The sequence below is a fragment of the Suricata suricatta genome, chromosome 7 (genome assembly GCF_006229205.1).
Source record: "Suricata suricatta isolate VVHF042 chromosome 7, meerkat_22Aug2017_6uvM2_HiC, whole genome shotgun sequence".
Taxonomy (NCBI): domain Eukaryota; kingdom Metazoa; phylum Chordata; class Mammalia; order Carnivora; family Herpestidae; genus Suricata; species Suricata suricatta.
Genome location: NC_043706.1, coordinates 102,340,979 through 102,366,668, shown reverse-complemented (window position 1 = coordinate 102,366,668; position 25,690 = coordinate 102,340,979). Strand labels below are relative to the sequence as shown.

The following is a 25,690-nucleotide window of genomic DNA, read 5'->3' as shown; positions in this document are numbered from 1 at the left end:
AGTTTAAGTTAAAATGTTTGTATTTTACACTGCCAAAAGAATATTCTGAAAAGTAGAATTTACCATATAAAGTATTCATTTTAAGAATGGGAATGGTCAACATAAAAACAAATTGCTTTTCATACTAATATCTTCCACTCTCTATTTTTCTTTCATTATAAAAATCCATTGTTATTATCCAGTATAGTGGTTGGCACATAATACGTACTTGGCAAATGTTTGAGAGTCATTCTTTATAAATACTGTGTAGTAGGCATTGTACTAGGCTGTAGCAATACATCACTGAACAAGAAAGATAAGGTCCCAGCTCTGAGGGAGCTTACATTCTAGTGAGGACGAAGCTGTCTGTAAATAAACCACAACAAGAGAATTCACCTGGTAAGTACTGTGAAAACAAGGAAACTGAGATGGCAGAGGATAGGTAGAGCTGCTTTGGATAGGCTGGTCAGGGAAGGCCTTTCTAAGGAGAAAACATTGAGCTGAGGCCAAAATGATGAGAAGGAGCCAGACATGAGGGGAAGAGTGCGAGGCACAGGACACACAGAAGCAGCTCCGAGGTAGAGAGGAGTTTGGGGAGTTTGAGGAATATCAAGAGCCAGTGAATCTGGAGCATGGAGATTGATCAGGGATGTGAGGTGAGGGAGTCCAGATAATGTAAGGCATTGTAAGAACTTGGGGTTCTAGTCTTTGTGAGGAGAATCTAGATCTGCAAAGGGTAGGAGAGATGACTTCATTTTACTCTTCTAGTATTGGGGAAAGAGAGTAGACATTCTCTGTCCTTGGTGTTTATGGATCACTCCTGGCTGTTCTGTGGGGAAGAACTGTGGAGGGATGGGGAAAGAAGAGCAGTAGGGAAGCCAGTTAATAGGTCATTGCATTTAATAGGTTACTTACAATAGGTGGGCTGGGATCACAGTGGTAAGATTGGATTTGGGGAGAAGAAAATGGGTTTAGAATATACTACAGAAAGCTGAGAGGATTTACTAATGGTTTGGAGATGACAAAGGAGGGAAAGAGGAATCAAAAATAGTATCTTAGTTTTGGCTTCAGAAATTATGGCTGGTAGTGGTGTTTCCTAAGGTGCGGGGAAGAGTGAGGAAGGCAAATAGAATCAAGAGTTCTTGTTTTGGCCATATGAAGTATGAGATGCTTTTTAGAGGTGCAGACACCATGTTCAGTAGGAAGCTGGGTATTATACACGTTGAGCTCAGTGCAGAGGCAGGAGAGGCGGAGGTAGGAATTTTGAGAGATACCTGTGTATAAATGGTGTTTAAAGGTGTTCACCTGGAGAGAATGTAGAGAATACAGCAGAGGATCAACCTCTGGGACATTTAATGTTTCCTATCAGGTATAGAAAGAGGAATAATCCAAAGAAATTGAGGGAGCAGCTGGTGAGTTAGGACTAGAACCACCCAGTGTGATGTTCTAGGAGAGAGGAGGCTGAGGGGAGTGATCACTAAAAGTCTTGTAGTTCCAAGAGGTCATATAAAATGAGCCAGAATAGATCAGTGTCCCTGGCCAGTTTCTGTGACTCTCAAAAATTTGAAAGTTGGCCAGGATTAGAGATTCTCTAGTCCACTCAATTCTTTTTTTTTTTTTTAAGTTTATTTTTGAGAGAGAGAGAGAGAAAGGGAGAGAGAAAGGGAAAGGGAAAGGAGGAGCAGGAGACAGGAACTCAAGCTGGCTCTGCGTTGACAGCAGACAGCCCAATGCGGGTACAAACTCAAAAATGAGAGATCATGACCTGAGCTGAAGTTCAACACCCAATGGACTGAGCCACCTAAGGCGCCCCTCCACTCAGTTGCATGGAGATTGATACCTAAGTGCTAAATAAGTTTGAATTGCTTTTTCCTTACTACTTCTCAAACTAGGGTGACCAACTGTCTGGGTTTGCCTTGGATGTTCAGTTTCAAAACTAGGGAGAGGAAGTGTCTCCTGGGGTGCTATACGTTGAGCAGTGGCTGAACCTTGACTCAAGACATTTGAAATAGCGTAAGTGTTCTTGCCACCGGAGTAGATTTTCTTAATCAGGGGACCAGACTTTGGTATTTAGTTTTATTTCATGCTTTGGCCTGAGAATCAGCCTCAAAATAGTAACTCTCTCTTTACATTTGTCTTTTCTCCTGTGATAAATGTTTTTAAGACTTCATTGCATGGTGCTAAAATAATTCAAGTTGTTGATAAGTTTTTAAATTACTTTAAAGAAGGAGTTTAAGATCAGGACTCTGGCTTTAAGATTAGTTCTCTGGCTTTTCAGTATAGTAGATGTTTAGGGAATAAACTTGATTGCTTTATTGATGTTATAAAAATAACATTTTCAGTACTAAAATTCAGAGTTAGAGATGAACTACCGTTCTTAGTTGTCCTGCAGGAGAACGGGATGAAAGATTTGGACTAAATTTCATGTAAAGTTCAAAGTTTTCCACAAGGTGGTTACATTGTAGACAGATTGTGTGGTTTTTGACTGTAAGAAATGTATATTGCCTTGTCATGACATTACAGAAACTTTTTTGAAGCTTTCTGAGTAGTACTGAGTATTCCATCTTGTTTTAGGAATGATGTACTGAAAACTTTGACTAGAAATCAAGTTCTTTAATTTTGGGGAGATATTTATAAATTTTTTCAAAACTTTGTTTTGAAATGTTTTAGTACTAAAGTTTTGTTTTAATTCAGGCACTTAAGTGTGTGTGTGTGTGGCACTTAAGTTCCTAAGTATGAGTAAACAGAAGGCTAATTGAGAAATGATCAGCCTACTCCCAGTTTCTTTGGAGGTTAAAGACTAGGTAAATAAAAGTAGCCTTTATTAGGTCTAACAGTTTACTTGGGAAAATTAAAAAAAATTTTTTTTAATGTTTTTTATTTATTTTTGAGAGACAGAGAGAGACAGTGCGAGCAGGGGAGGGTCAGAGAGAGAGGGAGATACAGAATCTGAAGCAGCTCCAGCCTCTGAGCTAGCTGTCAGCACAGAGCCCAACGCGGCTCGAACCCACGAACCATGAGATCATGACCTGAGCCTAAGCCGGACGCTTAACCGACAGAGCCACCCAGGCGCCCCTACTTGGGAAAATTTATTTTGATTGGGATTTTTATTTTCTCTTGGATGCTGCTGATCCTTCTAAGTTTTGGCATAATTTGCTACCATGTAGAATATTTTTCTAATGGTACTATGAAATAGTTACAGTCAAAGACAAAGGTAGGCCTCTGGAGTACTGCTTGGTATATTTTCTCCACATTTGTAGTGGTTTGATTAAAAACTTCTCATTTTTACCAGTTTGTAAATTGAAACAAAGGCTTATGAGAGATTAAATTAAATGTGGTCCTCTTTCCAGTTGACTGCCAATATACTTTTTTTTGGATACAGCATTTCATGTAACCGGGAGATAAGCTAGGACTTCCACTGTTTACATATTGAAATCAACATGCGTGTTATTTTTTCATAGGAGGAGATAGACTTGTCTGTGTTGTTTGCTGTCCTAACCCTCTTGAATTCCTTGCTTTATATAATGAATACTTGGCATATATTTGTTGGTTTGAATTCATACTTTTTCTCTGAAAGGCAAACCACTTGTTTATCTGATCATTATTATTAATTGAGCTAATTTTAGTCTCAGCCTGAGATTCCTTGTTATACTAGAATTGAGAATAAAGAATTTTCAGAATCACTTTGGAGGAATATAGTCTTATACCTTTTGTGGCAATGTTTAAAATTACTCACAGTAGTTAATGAACTTCCCTATTTGTGTATGTTTAGAAAGCAAAGAATACTAGTTTTTGATTCCTTAAAATTCAATTTTAATTTACAATCCCACCAACAGTGTACAAGCGGTCCCTTTTCTCCACATCCTTGCAATATTTATTTCTTATCTTTTTGATAATAGCCATTCTAATGGGTGTGAGGTGGTATCTCATTGTGCTTTTGATTTTCATTGTCCTGATGGTTAGTGATGTTGATGTTGAGCACTTTTTCATGTATCTATAGGCCATTTTTATGTCTTTTTTTGAAAAATACCTATTCAGGTCTTCAGCCCATTTAAAAAATCTGATTTGTTGTTGTTATTGCTTTTGCTGTTGAGTTGTATGAGTTTCTTATATATTTTGAATATAAACCCCCTATCAGATATATGGTTTGGAGATACTTTTTCCCATTCCATACTTTTCCTTTTGTTGATGGTTTCCTTTGCTGCACAGAAGCTTTTTAGTTTAATATACTCCCACTTGTTTATTTTTGCTTATGTTGCCCTTGCTTTTAATGTCAAATAAAAAAAAAAACATTGTCAAGATTGATGTCAGGGAGTTTACTTTCCATTTTCTTCTAGGAGTTTCATGGTTTCGGGTCTTTTGTTCAAGTTTTTAACCTATTTTGAATTGATCTTTGTCTACGGTATTAAGATGGGGCTCAGTTTTATTCTTTGGCATGTGGCTGCACAGCTTTTCCAACACCATGTATTGAAGAGACCATCATTTTCCCCTTGTGTATACTTGGCTCCTTTGTTGTAAATACACCATATATGTGTGGGTTTGTGTCTGAGCCCCTTCTTTTTAATGTTTATTTTTGAGAGAGAGAGAGAGAGAGAGAGAGAGTGAATGAGCAGGAGAGGGGCAGAAAGATAGGGAGAGAGAGAATCTCAAGCCATCTCCAGACTGTCAGCACAGAGTTCCATGTGGGGCTTGAACTCAAGAACTGTGAGATCATGACCCGAGCCAAAACCAGGAGTTGAATACTTAACTGACTGAGCCATCCAGGTACCCCTAATTCTGGGCCATTTATTCTGTTCATTGATTTGTGTGCTTGTTTTTATGCCTGGCACTTTAAAAAAATATTTTTTCATACTCATTAGAGATTAGATAAGTAACTCAAGGTTACTGCTAATAAGAGATAGAATAGAGCTTGAGTCAGGCAGCCTGGTTTCACAGTTCATTCTTACCACTAGCTACACTATTATTTCTGTAATAAAAAAAATAGGACTATTAGAGTCACTTACCCGAGAGATAAACAGTACGCAGATGGACTGGAGGATGGCAATGAAGAACATAAATATTGTTTTATTTAGTTTCCTTCATTTTAGCTAAATATTCTCCAGTGTAGTTTGAGATATTTTTTCTTTGTGTGTATGTATGATTACTATTAATGTAAATGCCTTTTTTATGTTTTAATGTTCTTTTTAAGTTTTTTGTGACTTTTTCTTTTTGGCTCTGTAGGAGGTTGTTTCTCAAATTTATTAGGTATTTTAGCCATCATCCCCTCAAACCACTTATAATTATTATTTTTTTAGTTGTTTTGGAAAATATTTACTGATCTTTAAATAGGCACTTAAATGCAAACTGGCTCAAGGGATACTTTAAAAAATCTCCTGGATTTAAAAATAAATAGACAACAAACCCCTATTTAATCCTTCTTCTAAATGGAAGAATATTTTTAGATCTAATTATAATGCTTCCAGAATTTTAGTCTTATACCATGAGCATTTACTGGGTACCTAGTTGTAATAATGACTTAAGTTTATTGAGACCCTGCCTGACTCTGTGGCTCTGTGTTAAAGACTTAAAAAAAAAAGTTATCTTTCACTGTTCTTAGTTTGCTGAGGGAGAAGAAAGTTCTACACAGATGGGTTAATATAATTTAGTAAATCCCGTTCTAAAAATTTGAGTGATATATTTGGAGAGCACAGAGTAGTAGTTATTGAATTCCACTGACTACCTCCTGGGGGAATCAGAAGGCATTTTGAACAAGACTTTTACATAAAGTGACCTTCAACTGCCCCCATTGTATCAGTAGAAATCAACAAACGACAAAAGTCTGAACTGGGACTTTTAAAGAAGGTAGAGAAGGAAAATAGCATGGAGCCATTAAAGAACCTCGATTGTTCGGAGGCAGTGATTAAGTGAGTGTGGCTAGAGCCTGTTTGTAGGGCAGCTGGCATAGGGGAGGGAGGGATTGCAAAGGATTAGAAAATGGGGCTATACTTGGTGAAGAAGTTTGCCAAACCTCAGGAGTTTGCAGGAAGGAACCCAAGATCTGTATAAGCAAGAGAATGATAAATGTGTTTCATTCTCAGAGGATAACTCTGATAGTAGGGTGGAGGATGGCTTGGGTGGAATTACTTCAGTGGGAGATTCTTGCAGCAGTCCAACCAATATAGATGATCCGTGGCCGGTAGGCATGGACAGGACACATCTAATCCTGTTTAGTATTTTCAAAATGGAGTGACAGTTTTAGAAACTGATTACTTTTAAGTGTTAAGGAATAGTTTTTTTTGTTGTTGTATTCTCTGGATTTATTCCTTTTTAACTTAGTCGTTTGTTGATTTCTACTGATACAATTGGGGCAGTTGACGGCCACTTTATGTAAAAGTGCTTTGAACTTGTTAAAATTTTGGAGGTGTTAAAATGTGAGATATGTGCATCTTATGTCATATAAGGGTAAGTGTGCTTTGATATTTTCTGTTTTGTTTTATGTAAAACGGTTGGTCTCAATCCACTGATAACCTGCATTTTGAGAAACACTGCAGTTTGTATTCATGATTTGTATTCAGTTTTTTATGTAAAAATAAATATGCTTTGTCAATGGTGTTATTTTTATTTTCTTCTGGTGTAGAGTTGTCATTAAAAAAATTCAGCAAGGGGCACCTGGGTGTCTCCGTTGGTTGAGCTTATTTCTGACTCTTAATTTTGGTTCACCTCATGTTCCCAACGGGATCAAGCCCTGCATTGTGCTCTGTGCTGAGCCTGGAGCCTGCTTTTGATGCTCCCTCTCTCCCTCTCCTCCTCCCTCTGTCCCTCTCCCCCACTCACACACTCTTTCTCTAAATTAAAAAAAAATCAGTAAGGTTAGTTCTTCTAAATGCAGATAATTATAGGTATATCAACATATTGTGGAAAACTTGATATTGTATGCATTTTTGCTTACAATTAAAAACGTGCTTTAGAAAGAATATGTAATAATAGGTTATCTCTTCATTTGATGCTAATCTTATGCTTCCAGTGTGATAAATATTAATAATTTTTAAATAAGTCATTCCTGGGCATTTAGTATTCTATTTCAAAGAATTGAAATTCATGTTAAAAAATGTAAAATACTGTTTTCCAAAGAGAAGTTCCAGTGTACCATGTCTTAGTATCTTTGGTCTTCTTACAAAGGTGTTTCTGTCGTTGTTCTAGAAAAAACTGATTTTACAGTTATTCAAAGTCCATAGCATATACCTAGAAATTGAGTAGTTCCCATTTCAGTGGCATAGTCTTATAATTACAGTGTGAGAAAATTTTCCTTATTCCTCTCCTGGTAAGCATATTTCCCTTCTAGTTCTTAACTGCTTTGTGCTTCTGGAATGACTTGAATAGAGACAAGACATGCCCTTCTCTTCAGAGTGAATTAATTCAATCTAAATTCAAGATTAGAATGTTATTTTATTTATGACATTTGTTAATGATCTTCAGTGTTGTAAGCATATAATATAAATTCAATCTTTTAAAAAATAGAAGTACAGTTGACCCTTGAACATGCAGGGGTTAAGGGGCACCAGTCCCTTGTGCAGTTGAAAATCTGTGTAAATCTTTTGCCTATCAAAAACTTTACTAAGAGCTTCCCGTTGCCTGGGAAGTCTTACTGATAACATAAACAGCCGATTAACACATATTTTATATATGTATTATATACTGTAGTTTTATAATAAAGTAAGCTAAAGAAAGCATTATTAAGAAAATCAAAAAATACCTTTACAGTACTGTACTATGTTTGTCAGTACCATAAGTTTATATCATCTGTGTACAAGATGAATTGTCTGTCAGTGTCTGTATCAATATTGTCTTAAATGACACAAAAGTCTGTAGGTATTATATGTGTTACTAACACTAGACACCAAAAGTGAAAAGATAACCTGAAAAGGAGATTCACATATTACAGGTATAACAGTCATGCACTGATAATGAAGAGCAGTAATAGGATTGTTCCACAGTAGCCTAGACTGTACACTCACACTACAGTGAGTCATTGTAACATTTTAATGGCATATAGAATTACAGTGGGATATATTAGAATTACATTAGAATATATTCATAATATATTATTGAAAACAGTGCTAGATTTTTTTTTTAAACCACTTACGTGTGATAGGCTGATATGCAGTTTTTTCATTTATGAGAGAGAGGGGCATACTATACGGTAATGTAATTCTTGGAAAGCAAAGTTATAAAACAGTAAGAAAACTAACACAGTATTAATTTTGTATTAAATATTACTCATCTTATGCCTATGTGAAGATAGACTCTCCACTACCGCACAGGATTTGCACAGGATGTTGTACATGGTGAATACGTAGGTGGTGGTGGTGGTGATGATGGCATAAAACATCTCACACAGTTCTTGCCATACGCTTACTAGATTTTCATGCAAAGACACACATGTACAGCAGGTAAGTTTCTTAACTGTATGGCATGTTGATTATTTCTATTGGTTCAGTGGAAGTGGGTCATCATAAAGGTCTTCCTTCATCCATGTTGTAGTTCATGTTGACTAGGCTGAGGAGGAGGAGAAAAAGGAGGGGTTGGTCTTGCTTTCTCAGGAGTGGTAGAGGTGGAGGAGGCGGAAGGGAAGGCAGTAGACGCAGGCACACTTGGTATAACTCTACATAAATGCATCCTAATTTCAGTCTTTTTCGCTTTCTCAAAAATGTTTCTATACTGTACTAGTCTTTCTTCTACCATTTGCTTTATTTTTAGTACTTGTATCATGGAAAAGTCCACGTTGTAAAAGAAGTCAAAGCAGTAAGCAGAACCCTTCTGCCAGATTGTGTCAGTTTGTTTTCTGACATTGCTGTTCATTGTCTGGCATTGGTTCAGAAGCACTTAACTCCATCAAGCCATTTTTTGTTAATTTCTCTGTTGTGGTATCTATTAGCTCTTGAATTTCTTCAAGATCCATATCTTGAAAGCCTTAATTTTCCACCTATTTGTCATTCTACACTCTGTTTCAGTGATTTCTTTAATTTCTTTGACTGGCTCTGTTGTTAATCCTGTGACAGGATTATGCATAACATCTTGACATAGTTTTCTCCAGTGGAACTTCTTTCTTCTGGGTTGATGGCTTTCACAGTTTTTTCTATGACAATGATGGTATTTTCAAGGGTGTAGTCCTTCCAGACTTTTATGTCATTCTTTCTCTTGGAGTTTTGTTCCTTTATGTTTACAGTGCTTTCCATAGGGAACCGTGCAAAATGAATTTTAAAGGTCCTTATGACCTCTTGATCTAGAGGCTGCCGTAGAGACATTGCATTCGGGGCAGGTAAGCCACCTTGATATCTTTGGTGTCCAACTCATAAGGTTTTAGGTGGTCAGAGCAATGTCCAATATCAAAAGCACTTTGAAAAGCAGTCCCTTACTGGCAAGGTACTTCCTGACTTCAGGGACAAAGCATAGATGGAGCCAGTCTAGAAAAAGTGTTCTTGTCTTGTTCAGCCTGTTCTACAACCAAAAGTCTAGCCGCTGATGGTTACCTTTTTCCTTCAAGGCCTGGGGGTTAGCAGCCTTACAGATAAGGACAGTCCTGATCATACAACTGGTGGCATTTGCACAAAATAATAGTCAGCCTATCCCTTCCTGCGTTAAATTTGGTGCTTGTTCCTCTTCCTCTTCCTTACTAATAAAAATCATTTGTGGCAGTTTTTTTCCAGAGTAGGATACATTTGTCTGCCTCATCAAGCAGATACCTTTTCTTGTCATGATTTTCTTGATGGTGTTTGGGAACTCATCTACTGCCTCTCGGTTGTCAGAAGCTGCTTCTCCTGTTACCTTGACATTTTTAAAGCCAAACTTCTTTCTAAAATTACCAAACCATCCTGTGCTGGCATTAAATTCTTCAGCTTTATATCCTTCACCTTCCTTTGCTTTAAGTTGTCATGTACTATAACGAGACTGCTTTTTCTCAAATCAGCCTGGAGTCTACAGGTAGGCCATTCTTAGGACAGTTTTGCACCCACATACAAGCTGTATTTTCAAATCAAGAAAGAAAGATATTTCACAAAAAATTTGAACTTTTTTGCTCTCCTGCTGGTGTACCTGCAGCAACAGCTTGGCAAATTTCCTTTCCTTTTCTTTCTTCCCCGCCCCCCCTTTTTTTTTTTTTTTTAACAATGATCCTTATGCTGGATTCATTTATCTAGAAATAGAAGACAACTACAGGTAGAGACCTCAAACATATCAAGCATTCAAGTTATTCTTTCTAATGTCCTGACTTTTTTCTGTTTCTTGGAAGCATTTCCAGCATCACCAGTGATACTTCATATGGGTCCCATGATGTTGGAAGTTTGTTACTGCACAAAACATGGTAAAAATATGTGAGAAACACAAGAGATCAGTTTTTACTGTGCTACACAATTTACTGGAGATGATTACCTTCAAATGGCTTTTTAAGTGGATGCTTGCAATACTTGAGCTCACTGTAATAGCAACATTACATTACAGTAGTATACTGTGTCCTACAGTTAATTTATGCAGTTATGATTTATCATTACATCTTTGCATTTATTTACATTTCTCGTGACTGAATGGCACCATGTATGGTGTGGAAGTGTTTGTATAAGTTTTGATAAATTGTAATTTTTGTAATAAGATTTTTATGTATTTTATGGGAGTAAAAAAAAGAAAATAGTACTAGCATCTACATATATTTTATGTGTTCTTGAGAAACCTTTTTCTTAGTTTTTTAAATTATTTCTATGTTACTTGGTTTGTCTGCAAGTTTTTTCATACTGTCACAAATCTCCAAGAAGTTTTCTGATATATTTACTTAAAAAATTCCATGTATAAGGGGAGTTGCTCAGTTCAAACCCATTGTTGTTCAAGGACCAACCATAATTTAAAAAATCTAAAAACTTTATTTTTTAATTTCGCTGTTAGTAAGATTGGACATTGTTTCATATCTTTATTTGTCATTTATGTGTACTCCCAGCCTATTTATGCTATTTAGTGGGTATTCCTAAAAAATATTTCTCTAATAGGTTTGCACATGAGAGAGAAAGAAGCGGGCTGGTTACCCTTTTTGATTATGATTTAGACAGGACTTTGAGTTCATATACAGGGGATATTACCTGAGGAGCCTATTGAAGAAAACATTATGGTGTAGATTATAGGCAGATCACAGTTAGAACAGGCCTGGTTACAGAATACTTTCACTTGGTGTTTTAATATGTGAGTAATTAATCCAGTGAATTAAAGTAAGACCCATTCTGAGAGAGGTCTAGACTCTACAAAGTTTTAAGTGGTTGTTCTGGACATCAAAGCTTGCAGAAGTGTTTCTTTGGTTGATATGTTTAAATTTGGAGTTAATTTAAATGTAGATGGTTTTTAAGTCTACTTATTTGTTTTATACATTTATAAAACCAAAAAATTTAATTTATAAATTACATTTAACTAGAAATTCAAACTAATATTAACATGACATATGTTTTATTAAAACTAAAGGTTTAATGTTGGGATTCATATTGGTAGAAAACAGCTTCAGTTCTGGTTTATTACTAATCTCTTTATGAATTTTGATTTTTTAATATTAATACAGAGAATGGCTATTCCTGAAAGTGTGGTAAAATGATTTAATTCATCTTATAGACATATTAATCTTTCTGTGATCCTTATCTTGAAATCTAAGACGGCATTGAATGCCAGTTTCAATAGTGTGTCACTCTGTAATTCTGTGAAGATGTCTTGTTTCATATCATGATGATAAGTGCCCCATGTGTTATTTGCTCTTTACTTACAAGCAACTATACTTGTGAACATAAAACACAAATGTGGGCATTAAAATTATTAAGATCATTTGTAATGGACTTATTAACTTTTTAAGGATGCATTGAAATGAGAGCCCCAAATCCTTGTGTAGAACTTGTTCACTTCCACAAGTAAATCTTTAGGCTCCGATTTGAGAATAATTTTTTTTTAATTTAAATTTTTAATTTTAGAGCACGAGCAGGGAATCAGGGTAGAGGGAGAGACAGAGAATCCTAAGTAGGGTCTATGCTCAGTGCAAAGCCATATGTGGGGCTTGATCCCATGAACCGAAATCAAGAGTCAGATGCTCAGTTGATTGAGCCATGTAGGCCTCCCGATTTGATATTTTATTTTATTATTTTCTTGTTTTTAATGTTTGTTTATTTTTGAGAGAAACAGTGGGAGAGGGGCAGAGAGAGAGGGAGAAAGAATTCGAAGCAGGCTCTCTGCTAATTGCACAAAACTCGAACTGAGGCTCCAACTCGCAAAATATGAACAGAAGTAGGATGTTCAACTGACTGAGCCACCCAAACGCCCCCTGATTTGACATTTAACAAGGCAGTAGTATGTGTTTAAAAGTTCAATACTTGTACACAGAAATCAGAGTCCTTCAGCAAAGGAAGCTCCTAAATCAGCAATGAATTTCTAGGTGTGTGATATGTAAGTTTATATGGTGAATCTTAGATATCAATGATCGATTTTAATTATTTGGGACAGAAAATAACCTTTTTTAAAAAAAATTTTATGGGTATTTTTTCTAAAGTCAAAAAGATCTTTTCTGTCTACTAGACATTGTAAAAATGCTAACTTTTGCATATTTTCCTTTGTAGGCCCAGATTATTCTTCATCAGCATGGTTACCTGGTAATGAATCATTGTGGCAGGCCACAACTGTTTCCTCTAACCATCGAAATAATCATATCAGGAGGCATAGTATAACTTCTGACAGTGGTGACACTGGCATTGGAACTTCCTGTTCTGACAGCGTGGAAGGTGAGCTGAAATTCTTAGTGTTTAGACATTAGTGTGGTAGAAATTAGTGTGGTATAGTTCTCTAGAGAATGGTTGTGATTGAGAACATTTAAGGGATATAGTCTGTTGTTCTAAAATAAGAAATTATAAAGTAGCGTTTGAGTATTTAATAATGTTCAGTGTTGTTATATATCAAATAAAATTCTTCCTCTGCTCATTTTAGTTTTTCCCCTTATTTACTTTTAAACTATTTATTTTGAGATAATTGTAGATTCACATCCAATTTTAAGAAATAGTACAGAGTTTTTATTCATTCTTTATTCAGTACCTCCAACCCTCACCCATGGTATATCTTGCAGGACTCTGCAGTACGGTATCACAACCAGGATATTGTTACAGTCAAAATATAGAACGTTTCTATCACCACAGTATACACCTCACATTGCTCATGCTCCCCCTTAACTCTTAGAAACCACTAATCTGCTCTCTGTTTTTATAATTTTGTTATTTCAAGAATGCTGTATAAGAGGAATCATATAGTCTGTAACCCTTTAATATTGGCTTTTCTCTCTCTCTCTTTTTTTTTTTTTTTTTTTTTGATGATTCGTCCAGGTTGTGTATATCAGTAGTTTAGTTCTTTTATTGCTAAGTAGTATTCGACATTTGGTGGTATTAGGTAGACCACATTTTACTTAGCTATTTACCCACTGAAAGCTATTTGGGTTGTTTCAGTTTGGGCTGTTGGGAATAAAACTGCTATAAGCATTCATGTACAGGTTTTGGTATAAACATATGTCTTCATTTCTCTGTGGTAAACATTTAGCAACACAGTTGCTGGTTGTATGAAAGTTGTATGTTTAGATTTTAAAGAAATTATCACACTGCTTTTCAGAGTGATTAATTCAGTGAGCAGCAGAAAATGGATCATTGTGAATGATCTAGTTTTTTTTTGTCACTTTAGCTAGTTTTTAAAAGTATTTTTCTTTTAATTTTTTTAATGTTTTATTTACTTTTGAGGGAGAGAGAGACAGGCAGACAAAGAGAGAGGGAAATGAAGAATCTGAAGCAGGCTTCAGGCTCCTATCTGTCAGCACAGAGCCTGATACGGAGCTTGAACTCATGAATTGTGAGATCATGACTTGAGCTGAAGTCTGACACAACCGGATGGAGCCATTCAGTTGCCCTGCATTGGTGGTTTTTAAATTTTAGCCTTTCTGAAGAGAAAGTAGTGGTATCTCATTGTGGTTTTAATTTTCATTTCCCTAAGATTAATAATGTTGGACAATTTCTTCACATGCTTAATTTTCATCTGTCTTTTTGCCCATGTTTTAATCAGAGTATTTCCTTTATTTTACTGTTGAATTTGACAGTTCTTAATATATTTCGGATACTAAATCCTTTGTTGGCTGTGTGGTTTGCAAATATATTCTTCCACTGTGTAGCTTGTCCTTTGATCCTCTACCAGTGTCTTTGCAGCACAGAAATTTTAAAATTTGATGGTTAGTGTATAGTTTCTTTCTAAATGGATTGTGCTTTTGGGGTCAAGTCTAAGAACTCTTTGCCTAGTCCCAGATCTTAAAGTTCATTTTTTTCTTTTTTCCTTAAATTTCTATCATTTTTTCTTTTCCATTTAATTCCATTATTCATTTTTGAGTTAAATTTTTATAAAGTAAGTGTGTTTGGGTGGTCCCCAAGACCACCCTTCATCTCAGTGATTTGTTTAAAGGAATCACAGAGCTCAGAAGAGCTGTCACACTCATGGAAGCAGCAATAGAAAAAAGAAACAAAGGGCAGGGTCTAGGAGACACTTGGCCCAAACTTCCAGTTGTCTTCTCCCAGTGGAGTTGTCTGTTTAATTCTCCTAGCAGTTATTTGTGACACGCATACAGAGTATTGCTCACCAGGCAAGGTCCACCCAAGGTCTAGGTTTTTTTAATGAGTTGGTTATGTTGGCATAGTTGACTCCCTGTGTGGATTACCTGCCTCTCTAGCCCTTGAGAGATCAAGCTGGTATCACATGATTCAAGCTTCCCTCCACAAATCACATTATTAGCATAGACTATATGAAGTGACCCAAGGTCCCCAGGTAAACAAAGACACTCTTATTAAGCAGGATATTCCAAGGGTTTAGAGGTTACCTCTTAGGAACCAAAAAAAGGGATCAAACCTGTCTTGGAATGTACAAGAAAGATGTTGAAAATGGAGACATCATGACTTAATCCTTTTGTATAACTAAGATTGAAGTTCATTATTTGCCTAGTAAGTCTTGAAATTGGGTAGAATGCTTATTCCTATTTTTTTCTTTTTCAAAACTGTTTTTGCTATTTTCATTCCTTTGCTTTTTCTATGTAAGTTTTAATAATTTTGTCTCTAACAAAAATTTTGCTGGGAATTTATAGGAATTGTGTTATCCATGTTGGTTGGGCAGAACTGATGTATTTACTCTCTTTAGTCTTCCAGTCCATTAATGTGGTATAGGTCTCCATTTATTTAGATTTTAACTTTATTCACCAATGTTGTACATGTTTTTTTAGATTTGTACCTAAATATTTATTTTTTCTTTTTTTTGGAGTGATTGTCAGTGGCATTGTATTTCCAGTTTGGGTGTTCATATGATCATGAGTCAGACGCCTAACTGACCGAGCCACTTAGGTGTCCCATAATATTTTTAAGTGTATCTCTTGTATAGCTCTTTTTGTGATTGCTCTAGGTATATATATGTAATATAAATAACTTTAACGTTTTAGTGGAATATAGAATCCCTTTACCATCCCCCACTTATAATAGATTTTTTTCAAATATTATCTCTTTAAAAACTTTTTTCTTTTTATGTTCTTTATTTTATTTTTGAGAGAGAGACAGCACGAGCAGGGGAGGGTCGGCGGGGAGAGAGAGAGATACAGAATCCGAAGCAGGCTCCAGGCTCTGAGCTAGCTGTCAGCACAGAGCCTGATGCGGGGCTCGAACCCACAAACCGTGAGATCATGACCTGAGCCGAAGTCAGATGCTCAACCAAGTGAGCCACCCAGGCGCCCCAAATATTATCTCTTTACATATTAATAATTATATTAGACAGTGTTATGATTTTTACTTCAACCATCAAACATAATTTAGGAAACTCAAGCGGAAAGAGCCTATTTTTGCTTTCTGTGTTCTTTCTTCCTTTATGTTTTAAGGTTCTTTGTATTGTTTCTTTTTGGTTTAGCTATTTTTTTAGGATACATCTACTTATGACAAATTACCTAAATTTCTTTTCAACTGAAGTGTCGTGATTTCCCTTGATTCCCGAAGGATAATTTCATTGGGTATTCAATTCTAGGTAGACTTTTTTTTTTTTAAGTACTTGAAAAGTATTGTGCCATTTCTTTTAGGCCTCCCTGGTTTCGGATAACAAATCTCTTGTCATTTTTCTCTGGCTACTCTAAAGATTTTTTTTCTTTGTCTTCAGATTTTTAAAGTTAAGTATCACATGTCTTTGGGTGGATTTCTTGCATTTTTTCATTTGGGCTTTGTACAGCCTCTTGAATCTGAATGTCCTGCCCAGTCTGGGAAGTTTCCAACCATTATTTTCTTTGAGTACTTGAGCCGTTCTCTATTTTTTTATAGGACTCTAATGGAACAAATCATAAATCTTTTGTTACTGTCTTATGGGCTTCTGATGCTCTGTTCCTTTTTTCCCCCCCTCCCTCTCCTATTTTTTATTTGTTATTTAGACTGAGTAGTTTTTATTGTTTTGTCTTCCAGTTCACTGATTATATTGGGGGGTCCACTCCATTTTAATAGTGAACCCATCCACTGAGCTTCTTATTTTTGTCATTGTATTTTTCAGTTCTAAAATTTTTATTTATTTATTTATTTATTTATTTATTTATTTATTTATTTTTATGTGTTTTATTTCTTAGCCGATGCTTTGTTTTGTCATTTGTTTCAGGCATGCCTGGTATTGTTCATCAAAGCAATTTTATAATGATTTCTTTAAAATCCCTGCCAGAGAGTTCTGTTTTCTTGGTGTTGGCATTTATTTATGTCTTTTTTTTCATTCATTTTTGGAATTTATTCTTTGTATGACAAATGATTTTCAACTGAAATTTGGAGTATTTTGTACAGTTAAGAGAATCTAGATTTATTTACTACGTAACAAATATTGTTACATTTATACTTTTATCATATGTCTTGTAATTATAAGCTATTTATACATAAGTAAACAATATAAAATTATTATAAATGTTATAAATGTTTAAACCTTTCCTGTTAGCTGATTTTAGGGTACTGCTCTGGCATTTGAAATGGGGAGAGGTACTACCTCCTTACTGCCAGGTGGAGTTAGAAGTCTATGTTCCCCACTTGGCCTCTGTTGATATGTGACAAGTTTGGAGGGGAGTGCCTTGTTACTGCTGGGTAGGGGTAGAAGTCCAGGTCTTTCAGGTCATCATTACTGACACCATTTGTGGGTGACCTCTGTATTGCTGGGAGATGGTGAATGTCCACACTCCCTGTTAGGCAGGCCACTTGATATAACCTAAGAATATATGTATGCATAGTGGGTATCCATACTGCCAGACAGGGATGAAAACCGTGTCTCCCTACTTGCCCTTCTTTGAACTATCCTGGTGAGGCTATTTTGGAGAACTTTGTTATAGCATGGCAAGATTGGAAGTTAAGGCTCTCTACTTGCTTTTGTTGGTGTGGGTGGTTATGGCTGTAGTTTTTTGTGTGGTGTTTGGCTGGAGAAGAATTTTACTGTCTGAAAAATTTTTGTCATTTTAGGCTTCCTCTTTCCTGGTCCATTGGCTAGGGAGAACAGGCTTTTCTGAGACTTTTTTGGGCCATGCTCGTTGGTTTTTTTGGGTGGCTTTTTTTTTCAGCTCCAAAGCAGGGTGGGAAAAAGAAAACTCAAGGAATTCACCACTATCTTGTTCTTTGGGTCCTGAGTTTCTTAGCTGGTCTGCCATCTTTCCTCCAACTTTCAATCTTATGTTTGTTTTACATATAATGTCTAGGGCTGAGTGTGTGCTCTCCATGATCTCACCAGTGTTTTCTTATAGATGTTAATAAAAATCTTAATGATTACTATTTGCTATAACTTTGCTAGCAGTGCATTGAATACTGATTTCATTATGGTCTTGCATCTAATGTTAGTTGACTCTTTAAAACATAGAACTCAAAGAAAGGAAGGAAATCTATACAAGGTGGTGAAGGGCCAGATAAATAGCAGTATGAATTGTAAAAAATAACAATCGTAAGACAAGTGTTCTTTTGTTAAGTTGAAAGATAAATGTAATTTAAGTATATAGGGCTTCTATTTCTTTAACTTCCTTTTTTACCTTCCCTAAATATAAAATTTTATGTCCTATTTCACAGCCTAATTTGGTTTATAAATGAATACTCTTAGAACTCTTGATTTTATTATAAGTTTAAGTATTAATCATATTTTTATCTTTTGAAATGAAGTTGAACAGGGTATATTGGTAGCTTTATAGTAGAGTTATTTTACTTGATTGATCTGAAATAGCATTTTAGTATAGTATTCTTTGTGTACTACTGTTGACATTTATTTTAGAGTCCTTCAGTGGGAGGCTGGTGATATTTCTGAAGTATTGAAGAAAATGTCCCATTATAGAGACTTTTTTCCAAGTGTTCAGCATACTAACAGACTATTTTCTTAAGCTATAAATGATAAGTAGGATTTTTTTTTTGGTAGTAGTCATAGTGTTAGAATTGGATGGGCCTTTAGAGAAAATATAATTAATTAGACCATTATATAAATGAGGAAATTAATCCCAAAAGATTTAATGACTTCTCTTACTAATATGGTGGTTAAGAGCTTACGCTGTGTTTAAACCTGTTATCGCATAATTATCTCTGCACCTTGAATAATTCCTCCTTTCAGCCTTATTTTTTTCAGCTCTCATTTGAAGATAACTCGTTTTTATGCATTATGAAGATTTAACAGCATGATTTTTAAGTTGCTTCATGCAGGTCTTTGCATTACCATCATTGGTTTAAAAATGATTTGTGTTCTCCTTCCTTGATCTCTTACTTTTTTGTGTCTCTTTACTCAAATTTCTTTTTCTGAGGAAGTTCACCAGCTGGCTTATCTAAAACTGTTGCTTTTACTGCCACCCTCACAGTTTTTACCCACACCCTTGCTTTGTTGTGGGTTTGTTTATTCTGTCATAGAATAAGGACTGGTATTTACTGGATGCTCAGTTCAATGAGACAGTGCATATATAGATTCTCACTTAAGGTTCCTATTTTTAGCCTGCTTTTGTACCTGATATTTCTGAGGTTAAACCCTCTTTGATGTTCTCCCAGACAAATGAACTCCCTGTGCTACATTTCCAGACTTGTATTTTATGCCATGTATTCATTCCTGCTTCAATAATTCACCCTTTATTTTCTGGGATTTTCTTGCCATTTTTTTTCACTGATGGTCCTGTATTTTTCATTGCCATGAGTTTCTCCTGTATTACTTTTCTGTCATTTCGTTGGGTCTTGAAAGGGAGAGAATATAACTTTGTGCACTCAGATAGTAATCTTGAACCAGAAAATCTATGGGACAGATATAAATGAAAAACAAAGAGAGGGGCACCAGTGTGGCTCAGTTGGTTAAACATCCAACTTTGGTTTGGTCACGATCTTGCACTTGTGAATTCAAGCCCGGCATTGGGCTCTGGGCTGCTGGTGTGGAGCCTGTTTGAATTCTTTTCTCCTCCCTCTGGTCCTCTGCCCCACTCTCTCTCAAAATAAACAAACTTTAAAAAAAAAAAAGAGGAAAAAGAACTGAAAAAAATTATACAACTTTTCCTTTAATGTCAATTTTCTGTGTATTTTGTCTACTTCCCCAATTAAAAAAAAGTAATAAATGCACATTTAAAAAAGCATAAAGGTGAACATAATTTTAAAAGAAAATTTGTATTTCAAATATTATTAAATTTGTGGTCTTTGGAAAATTTGTATCTATTTAGAATTAAATAGAGCAAAAAGTGGAATCTCCCCTTATTTCCCTCCTTAAATTCTTGCTTTATTTTCAAAGGTTACATATTATTAGTGTGTTGCATAATCTGCTAGATCTTTTGCTGTACATTTATTCACCTACACACAGGTTTTAAAATAAAACAAAAACTGGATCATTCCATATATGTATGTATGTCTCTTTTGTCTGTCTTATTTATATTGGATTTCTTTAAAAAAAAAAAAATTTTCATTGTAAGTGAATCACATGACCTAATCCACATCACCTCCTAGAATTGCCTTTCTTCAAGGACATTCTAACATTCAAATTTTGAGATAAGATTGGGACTGGGTTTGACCTCCTGGACATTTAACAGTAAAATAGACTTCTTTGGGTGGGGTAGAGGGGGATGTTTTTTTGATATTATTCAAAGGAACACACAGAATGAATAAAAGTTGTGCCACTTTACAACAGATGAGCCAATTCACAAGTCAGAATAAAATAAAAGGTCAGAATATCTGTTCTATAGATAGTGTAGCATTTCTCTAGCAAACATATCAACTTAAGTATTTTTTAAAAACACATTTGATTTAATGAAAATTCAAAAGTTTTGAACACTGATAAAATAGTAAATTTCAGAAATGACACTGGGAACAAATATTTGAAATAAAATTAACATGGAAATAATAATTCATGTTATTTAATGAGCTTCTACAAATAAGGACAATGCCCCCACATAGGTATTCATTTATAAAATTTAAAATGTTATATAATTTAAAATATTTTACAGACAAAAGATATAAGTAAACAATTCATGGGAAAAGTACAGATACCCAATAAGCATCAAAAAGATGATCAAAGTCAGAGTGAAATAAAAATCTGGATGATGAGATACTGCTTTTCACCAGTGGGGGAAAATTGCCTTTCTCCCTAAGAAGTAGACTCTAACATCCAGGGTCTGAGCATAGATGGGAAAAGTAGTACTCTTGTAACTAGTACATATATTCAGCCTTTATGGAGAACAATTTGGTAATGGTAACTAACAACTATCTAGCTGTCACTATGTCTTAGGCACCTTACACAATAATTCATTTAATCCTCACAATAACCTTCTAATGGAGGAAGTAAGACACAAAGAGGTCAATTACCTGTAAGTATCCTACGTAAAGTATAAATATTCTTAATTCAGCACACACAGGTGAACAAAGATCATACGTACAAATATAGTCACTGTAACACTGTTTAGTAAAAGTTTAGAGACAACTTTATGTTAATAGGGACATGGTTAAATATTTTACTGCGTATCCAGTTAAAATTATTAGGTAGCTCTAAATGTGCAAACCAAGAAATTCAAGCAGATATCTGCCTTAAGAACACGCTCCTTTAATTTAACTAACTCCTTTCTGAAATCCCTCTAAAACTCAGGGAATAATGAACAAACAACACTATGGTGACAAGGAGAACAAGAGAAAACAAGTGAAATTCTGGGAACTATAATTCAGAACAACAAGTAAAAAATTTTTCTAGCAGATGCCAAAGAGCTGAATCCTAAACCAGCAACAAAAATTCAGGAGCAAGCCATCAGTACATATTACTAAAAATCCTCAATAAGGTCCTGGAACTAGTAGTACCAAGATTGCCAGGTTTCTCCACTGTATAGTAACTCTTCCACTTCATTTTCTTCAAGTTTATTTCTTTATTTTAAGAGGGAGAGTGCGCTTGCATGCAAACGTGTAGGGAGGGGCAAACAGAGAATCCCAAGTAGCCTCTGTGCTCTCAGTGTGGAGCCTGCAGGCTCCATCCATGAACTGTGAGATCATGGTCTGAGCCAAAATCAAGAGTTGGACACTTAACCAACTGAGCCACCCAGGCTCTCCTTCTGCTTTCTATTATATTATGTTATTTGGATGCAGTTTTAGGGGGAGGATTAAACTCCACCTCATGGAAGAGGAAGTACCTGAATTTAATTTTTGGAATTATTCTTTAAAATATATTTGTCCTTTCTATTCCATTTATTCACTCGTTTATACCAATGTGGGCTCATGTATACATACATACTTTTTCAAAACTAAACTTCAGACTTTATTAGGACTTCCCAGTTTTTTATTAATGTCCTCCTTCTGTTCCTAGTTCCTCTCCATGATACCATATTACTTTTAGTTGTAATGTCTCCCTTAATCTTTTTTGGTCTGTTATAATTTCTCATGCCTTCCTTTTTTCATGACCTTAAGAGTGTTGAGGGAGACTGGTTAGGCATTTTATAGGAAACTAATTGGAATTCTTTTATAAGAAAGATTCATCCTTATCTCCCTCGTTTATATTAGTATGGACTCTACATATATATTTTATATTTTGGGTTATGACTCAGTAATATTTATTTTGTTGCTCAAATTATTATAGCTTTGACCATTAGGAACTCTTTCATGTTGACTCCTATGACACTTTCTGCCCCACACCCAACCTTTTGTTTTTGAGCATTTCCCTACTTTTGGGTACTACAAAGTGTCCCATGCTCATCTTATATTTTCTCTACCCTCACCGTGGAATCAGTGATTTCTCCAAGGAACCCTGGTTTCTTTTATTGGAGAATGGTATTTAGAAATCAAGATCTAGGTGCTGAGAATGCTTGTTACGCTGGGGTATCATGGCTTCTAGGCTGTCCCGGAGGATAGCTAGGCTGTGCGGGTATGTTTACTACCTCGTGTATACACACATATCGATAATTATTTCTGTGTGTATTCATCAGTATTTATATTAAGATGAACATCTCATGATGTCTCATGACTCTGGTAAACCAGAGCTTTTTTTTCTTTTAATTTTTTTTTAATGTTTTATTTATTTTTAATACAGAGAGAGACAGAGCATGAGAGGGGGAGGGGCAGAGAGAGAAGGAGACACAGAACTGGAAGCAGGCTCCAGGCTCTGAGCTAGCTGTCAGCACAGAGCCTGACGCGGGGCTCAAACCCACGAACGTGAGATCTGACCTGAGCCGAAGCCGGAGGCTTAACCGACTGAGCCACCCAGGCACCCCAACCAGAGCTTATTTTTTAGCTTTTTCCTTGCTTGTCTATATCTAACTTCCCTCTCCCAACAGTGAGATACCTCCCACTATCTACCATCCATTTGCTTATTTGTTCAACCCCTAGGGTACAAGTAAAGTAGGTTCAGAACCACTAACCCATACTTCCCTGTGTTCGTTTTCAAGGGCTTCCATAACCAATTACCACACACTGGGTGGCTTTAAACAACAGAAGTATATTTACTCATACTTTTGGAGACCACAAGTCCAAAGTCCAGGGCTCTACAGGACCATGCTATCTTCAGAGGCTCTATGGATGAATTGTTTTTCCTTGCCTCTTTTAGCTTCTGGTGGTTACCAGCAAATCCCCTTTTACATGGCTTTCTTTGGTTTTCCTCTGTGTCTTCAGATCTCTGTCTCCCCTTATAAGAACACCTGTTTCTGGATTTAGGGCCCACCCTAAGTCAGTGTGACCTCATCTTTTGATTATATTTGCACAGACCCTATTTCCAAGCAAGGCCAAATTAGCAGGTTTGGGTGTTGCTGAGTGGATGCCCTGGGATTTTTCTTAGTGTTATTGTAAAGCTGTTTGCCGTTTGCTTTAAGCAAATTATACTTTCTTAACTTGAGCCCCATGTTATGACTTTCAAAAAATTTACTTGAGATCCAGAAATGAAATAAACTCAGTAATCTTTTTTTCAAATAGTTACTTTAACCTCCATTGACTATTATGGTATTAACATGGATCCAGCTGGAAGTTTACCTTCCTCAGTTTGGCAAAGGAGAGCTTAAAAATAATCTCTCTCCCTCCACTCAGACTATACTACGCAGTATCAAGACTGGTATGCTATCTTTTCATAATGATTGGCTGGAGAACTGAAAATACCTCATTGAGAATGTTACTGGTAATAGTTTCTTTCTCATAATCTCCAGAAACTCTGATCCTACTGTGTGTATAATATAATTATTCATCTTTTCTGTTGCTATTTAGAAAACTACCTTTTCTCCTGTCTCCTCTCTTCAGTTAAGTTAATTGAAACTAATTTATGTGTTTTAACAGTAGCAAATCATGGCTTTTTCTCACTAATTCATCAGGTGTTAAATACAAGTTCCTTTAATTTTTTAGGGATGAAGGGCATGATTTCCACTTTCACCTTGAAATGGGCCAACATGAAGAAGTTTTATTTTTTGGACTTCCATTCTTTTTTGCTGTTATCTCCAAGCTGAACTCTCAACTCGTTTCCCTGCTGGTTTTTTAGTAACACATGAAGCAATGAGTGATTTTACACAGTGATTTTACTGGTATATGTATACACTGGTATATTTTACTGGTATATATTACACCAGATACTGTATAGAGTATCCTAATGGCCAAAAGAATCCATTGAGTTTAAGGCATGATAACAAGAGGTAGTGTTACTTGGAGGCTATTATATGTGGATAACGCATGAGGGCAAATAGGACAAGAGTTCTAGGAAAGGATAAGAAAGGAGTGTGAAGAATGGTAGATGAAAGTAAGATGGAGTAGTAGAACTCTTCAAGACTGACAATAACAGATACTAGGGACTTCTATGGAAAATGAATCAGAATTATGATTTGAATGATTGGTGCTGGTGATTTAATTGTGTTTATGATTGACTGGAGAGGTGAAGTGTACTATTTTAAAAAAGTCAGCTGTTCAGTTTTTTTTTCTTTCTTTTTTTAAAAAGAGTTTGTAGTCAAATTGGTTTCCATATAACACCCAGTGCTCTTCCCCTCAAGTGCCCTTCTCCATTACCACCACCTCTTTTCCCCTTCCCCCTCCCCCATCAACCTTCGGTTCATTTTCAGTATTCAGTAGTCTCTCAGGTTTTGCATCCCTCTCTGTCCCCACCTCTCTTTCCCCCTTCCCCTTCCCATGGTCCTCCATTAGGTTTCTCCTGTCCTTCTGTTAGACCTATGAGTGCAAACATATGGTATCTGTCCTTCTCCGCCTGACTTATTTCGCTTAGCATGACATCCTCAAGGTCCATCCACTTTGCTACAAACTGCCAGATTTCATTCTTTCTCATTGCCATGTAATACTCCATTTTATATGTATACCACATCTTCTTGATCTATTCATCAGGTGATGGACATTTAGGCTCTTTCCATGATTTGGCTGTTGTTGACAGTGCTGCTGTGAACATTGAAGTACATGTGTCCCTATGGGTCAGCACTTCTGTATCCCTTGGGTAAATCCCTAGCAGTGCTATTGCTGGGTCCTAGGGGAGTTCTGTTGAGTTTTTTGAGGAACCTCCACACTGTTTTCCAGAGTGGCTGCACAAGTTTACATTGCCACCAACACTGTAGGAAGGTGCCCATCTCTCCACATCCTCACCAGCATCTATAATCTCCTGTGTTCATTTTAGTCACTCTGACTGGCATGAGGTGGTATCTCAGTGTGGTTTTGATTTGTATTTCCCTGATGATGAGTGACGCTGAGCATCATTTCATGTGCCTGTAGGCCATCTGGATGTCCTCTTTGGAGAAGTGTCTGGTCATGTCTTCTGCCCATTTCTTCACTGGGTTATTTGTTTTTTGGGTGTGGAGTTTGATGAGTTCCTTGTAGATTTTGGATACTAGCCCTTTATCTGATATGTCATTTGCAACTATTTTTTACCATTCCATCGGTTGCCTAATAGTTTTCTTGATTGTTCCCTTTGCAGTGCAGAAGATTTTATCTTGATGAGGTCCCAATAGTTCATTTTTGCTTTCATTTCCCTTGCCTTTGGGGATGTGTCAAGTAGGAAATTGCTGCAGTTGAGGTCAAGGAGGTTGTTTCCTACTTTCTCCTTGAGGGTTTTGATGGTTTCCTGTCTCACATTCAGGCCCTTCAGCTATTTTGAGTTTATTTTTGTGTATGGTGTAAGAAAGTAGTCTAGTTTCATTCTTCTGCATGTTGATGTCCAGTTCTCCCAGCACCACCTGCTAAAGAGGTAAGTCTTTTTTTCCATTGGATACTCTTTC

The 25,690-nt window shown here is 36.1% G+C and overlaps 1 protein-coding gene across 6 annotated transcripts in view; it reads left to right on the top strand.

The window, feature by feature from the left end:
* Positions 1-25,690, top strand: part of CEP85L (centrosomal protein 85 like) — a 160,416-nt gene that overhangs the window by 5,665 nt on the left and 129,061 nt on the right. For all 6 annotated transcript variants that reach the window (XR_003910564.1, XR_003910563.1, XR_003910561.1 and 3 more), the window contains exon 2: positions 12,588-12,749. Coding sequence is in view for 1 of the 6 variants with exons in the window: in XM_029943933.1 (XP_029799793.1) it covers positions 12,588-12,749 (162 nt within the window). In the remaining 5 variants the exon portion in view is untranslated. The remainder of the gene's footprint in view (positions 1-12,587; positions 12,750-25,690) is intronic.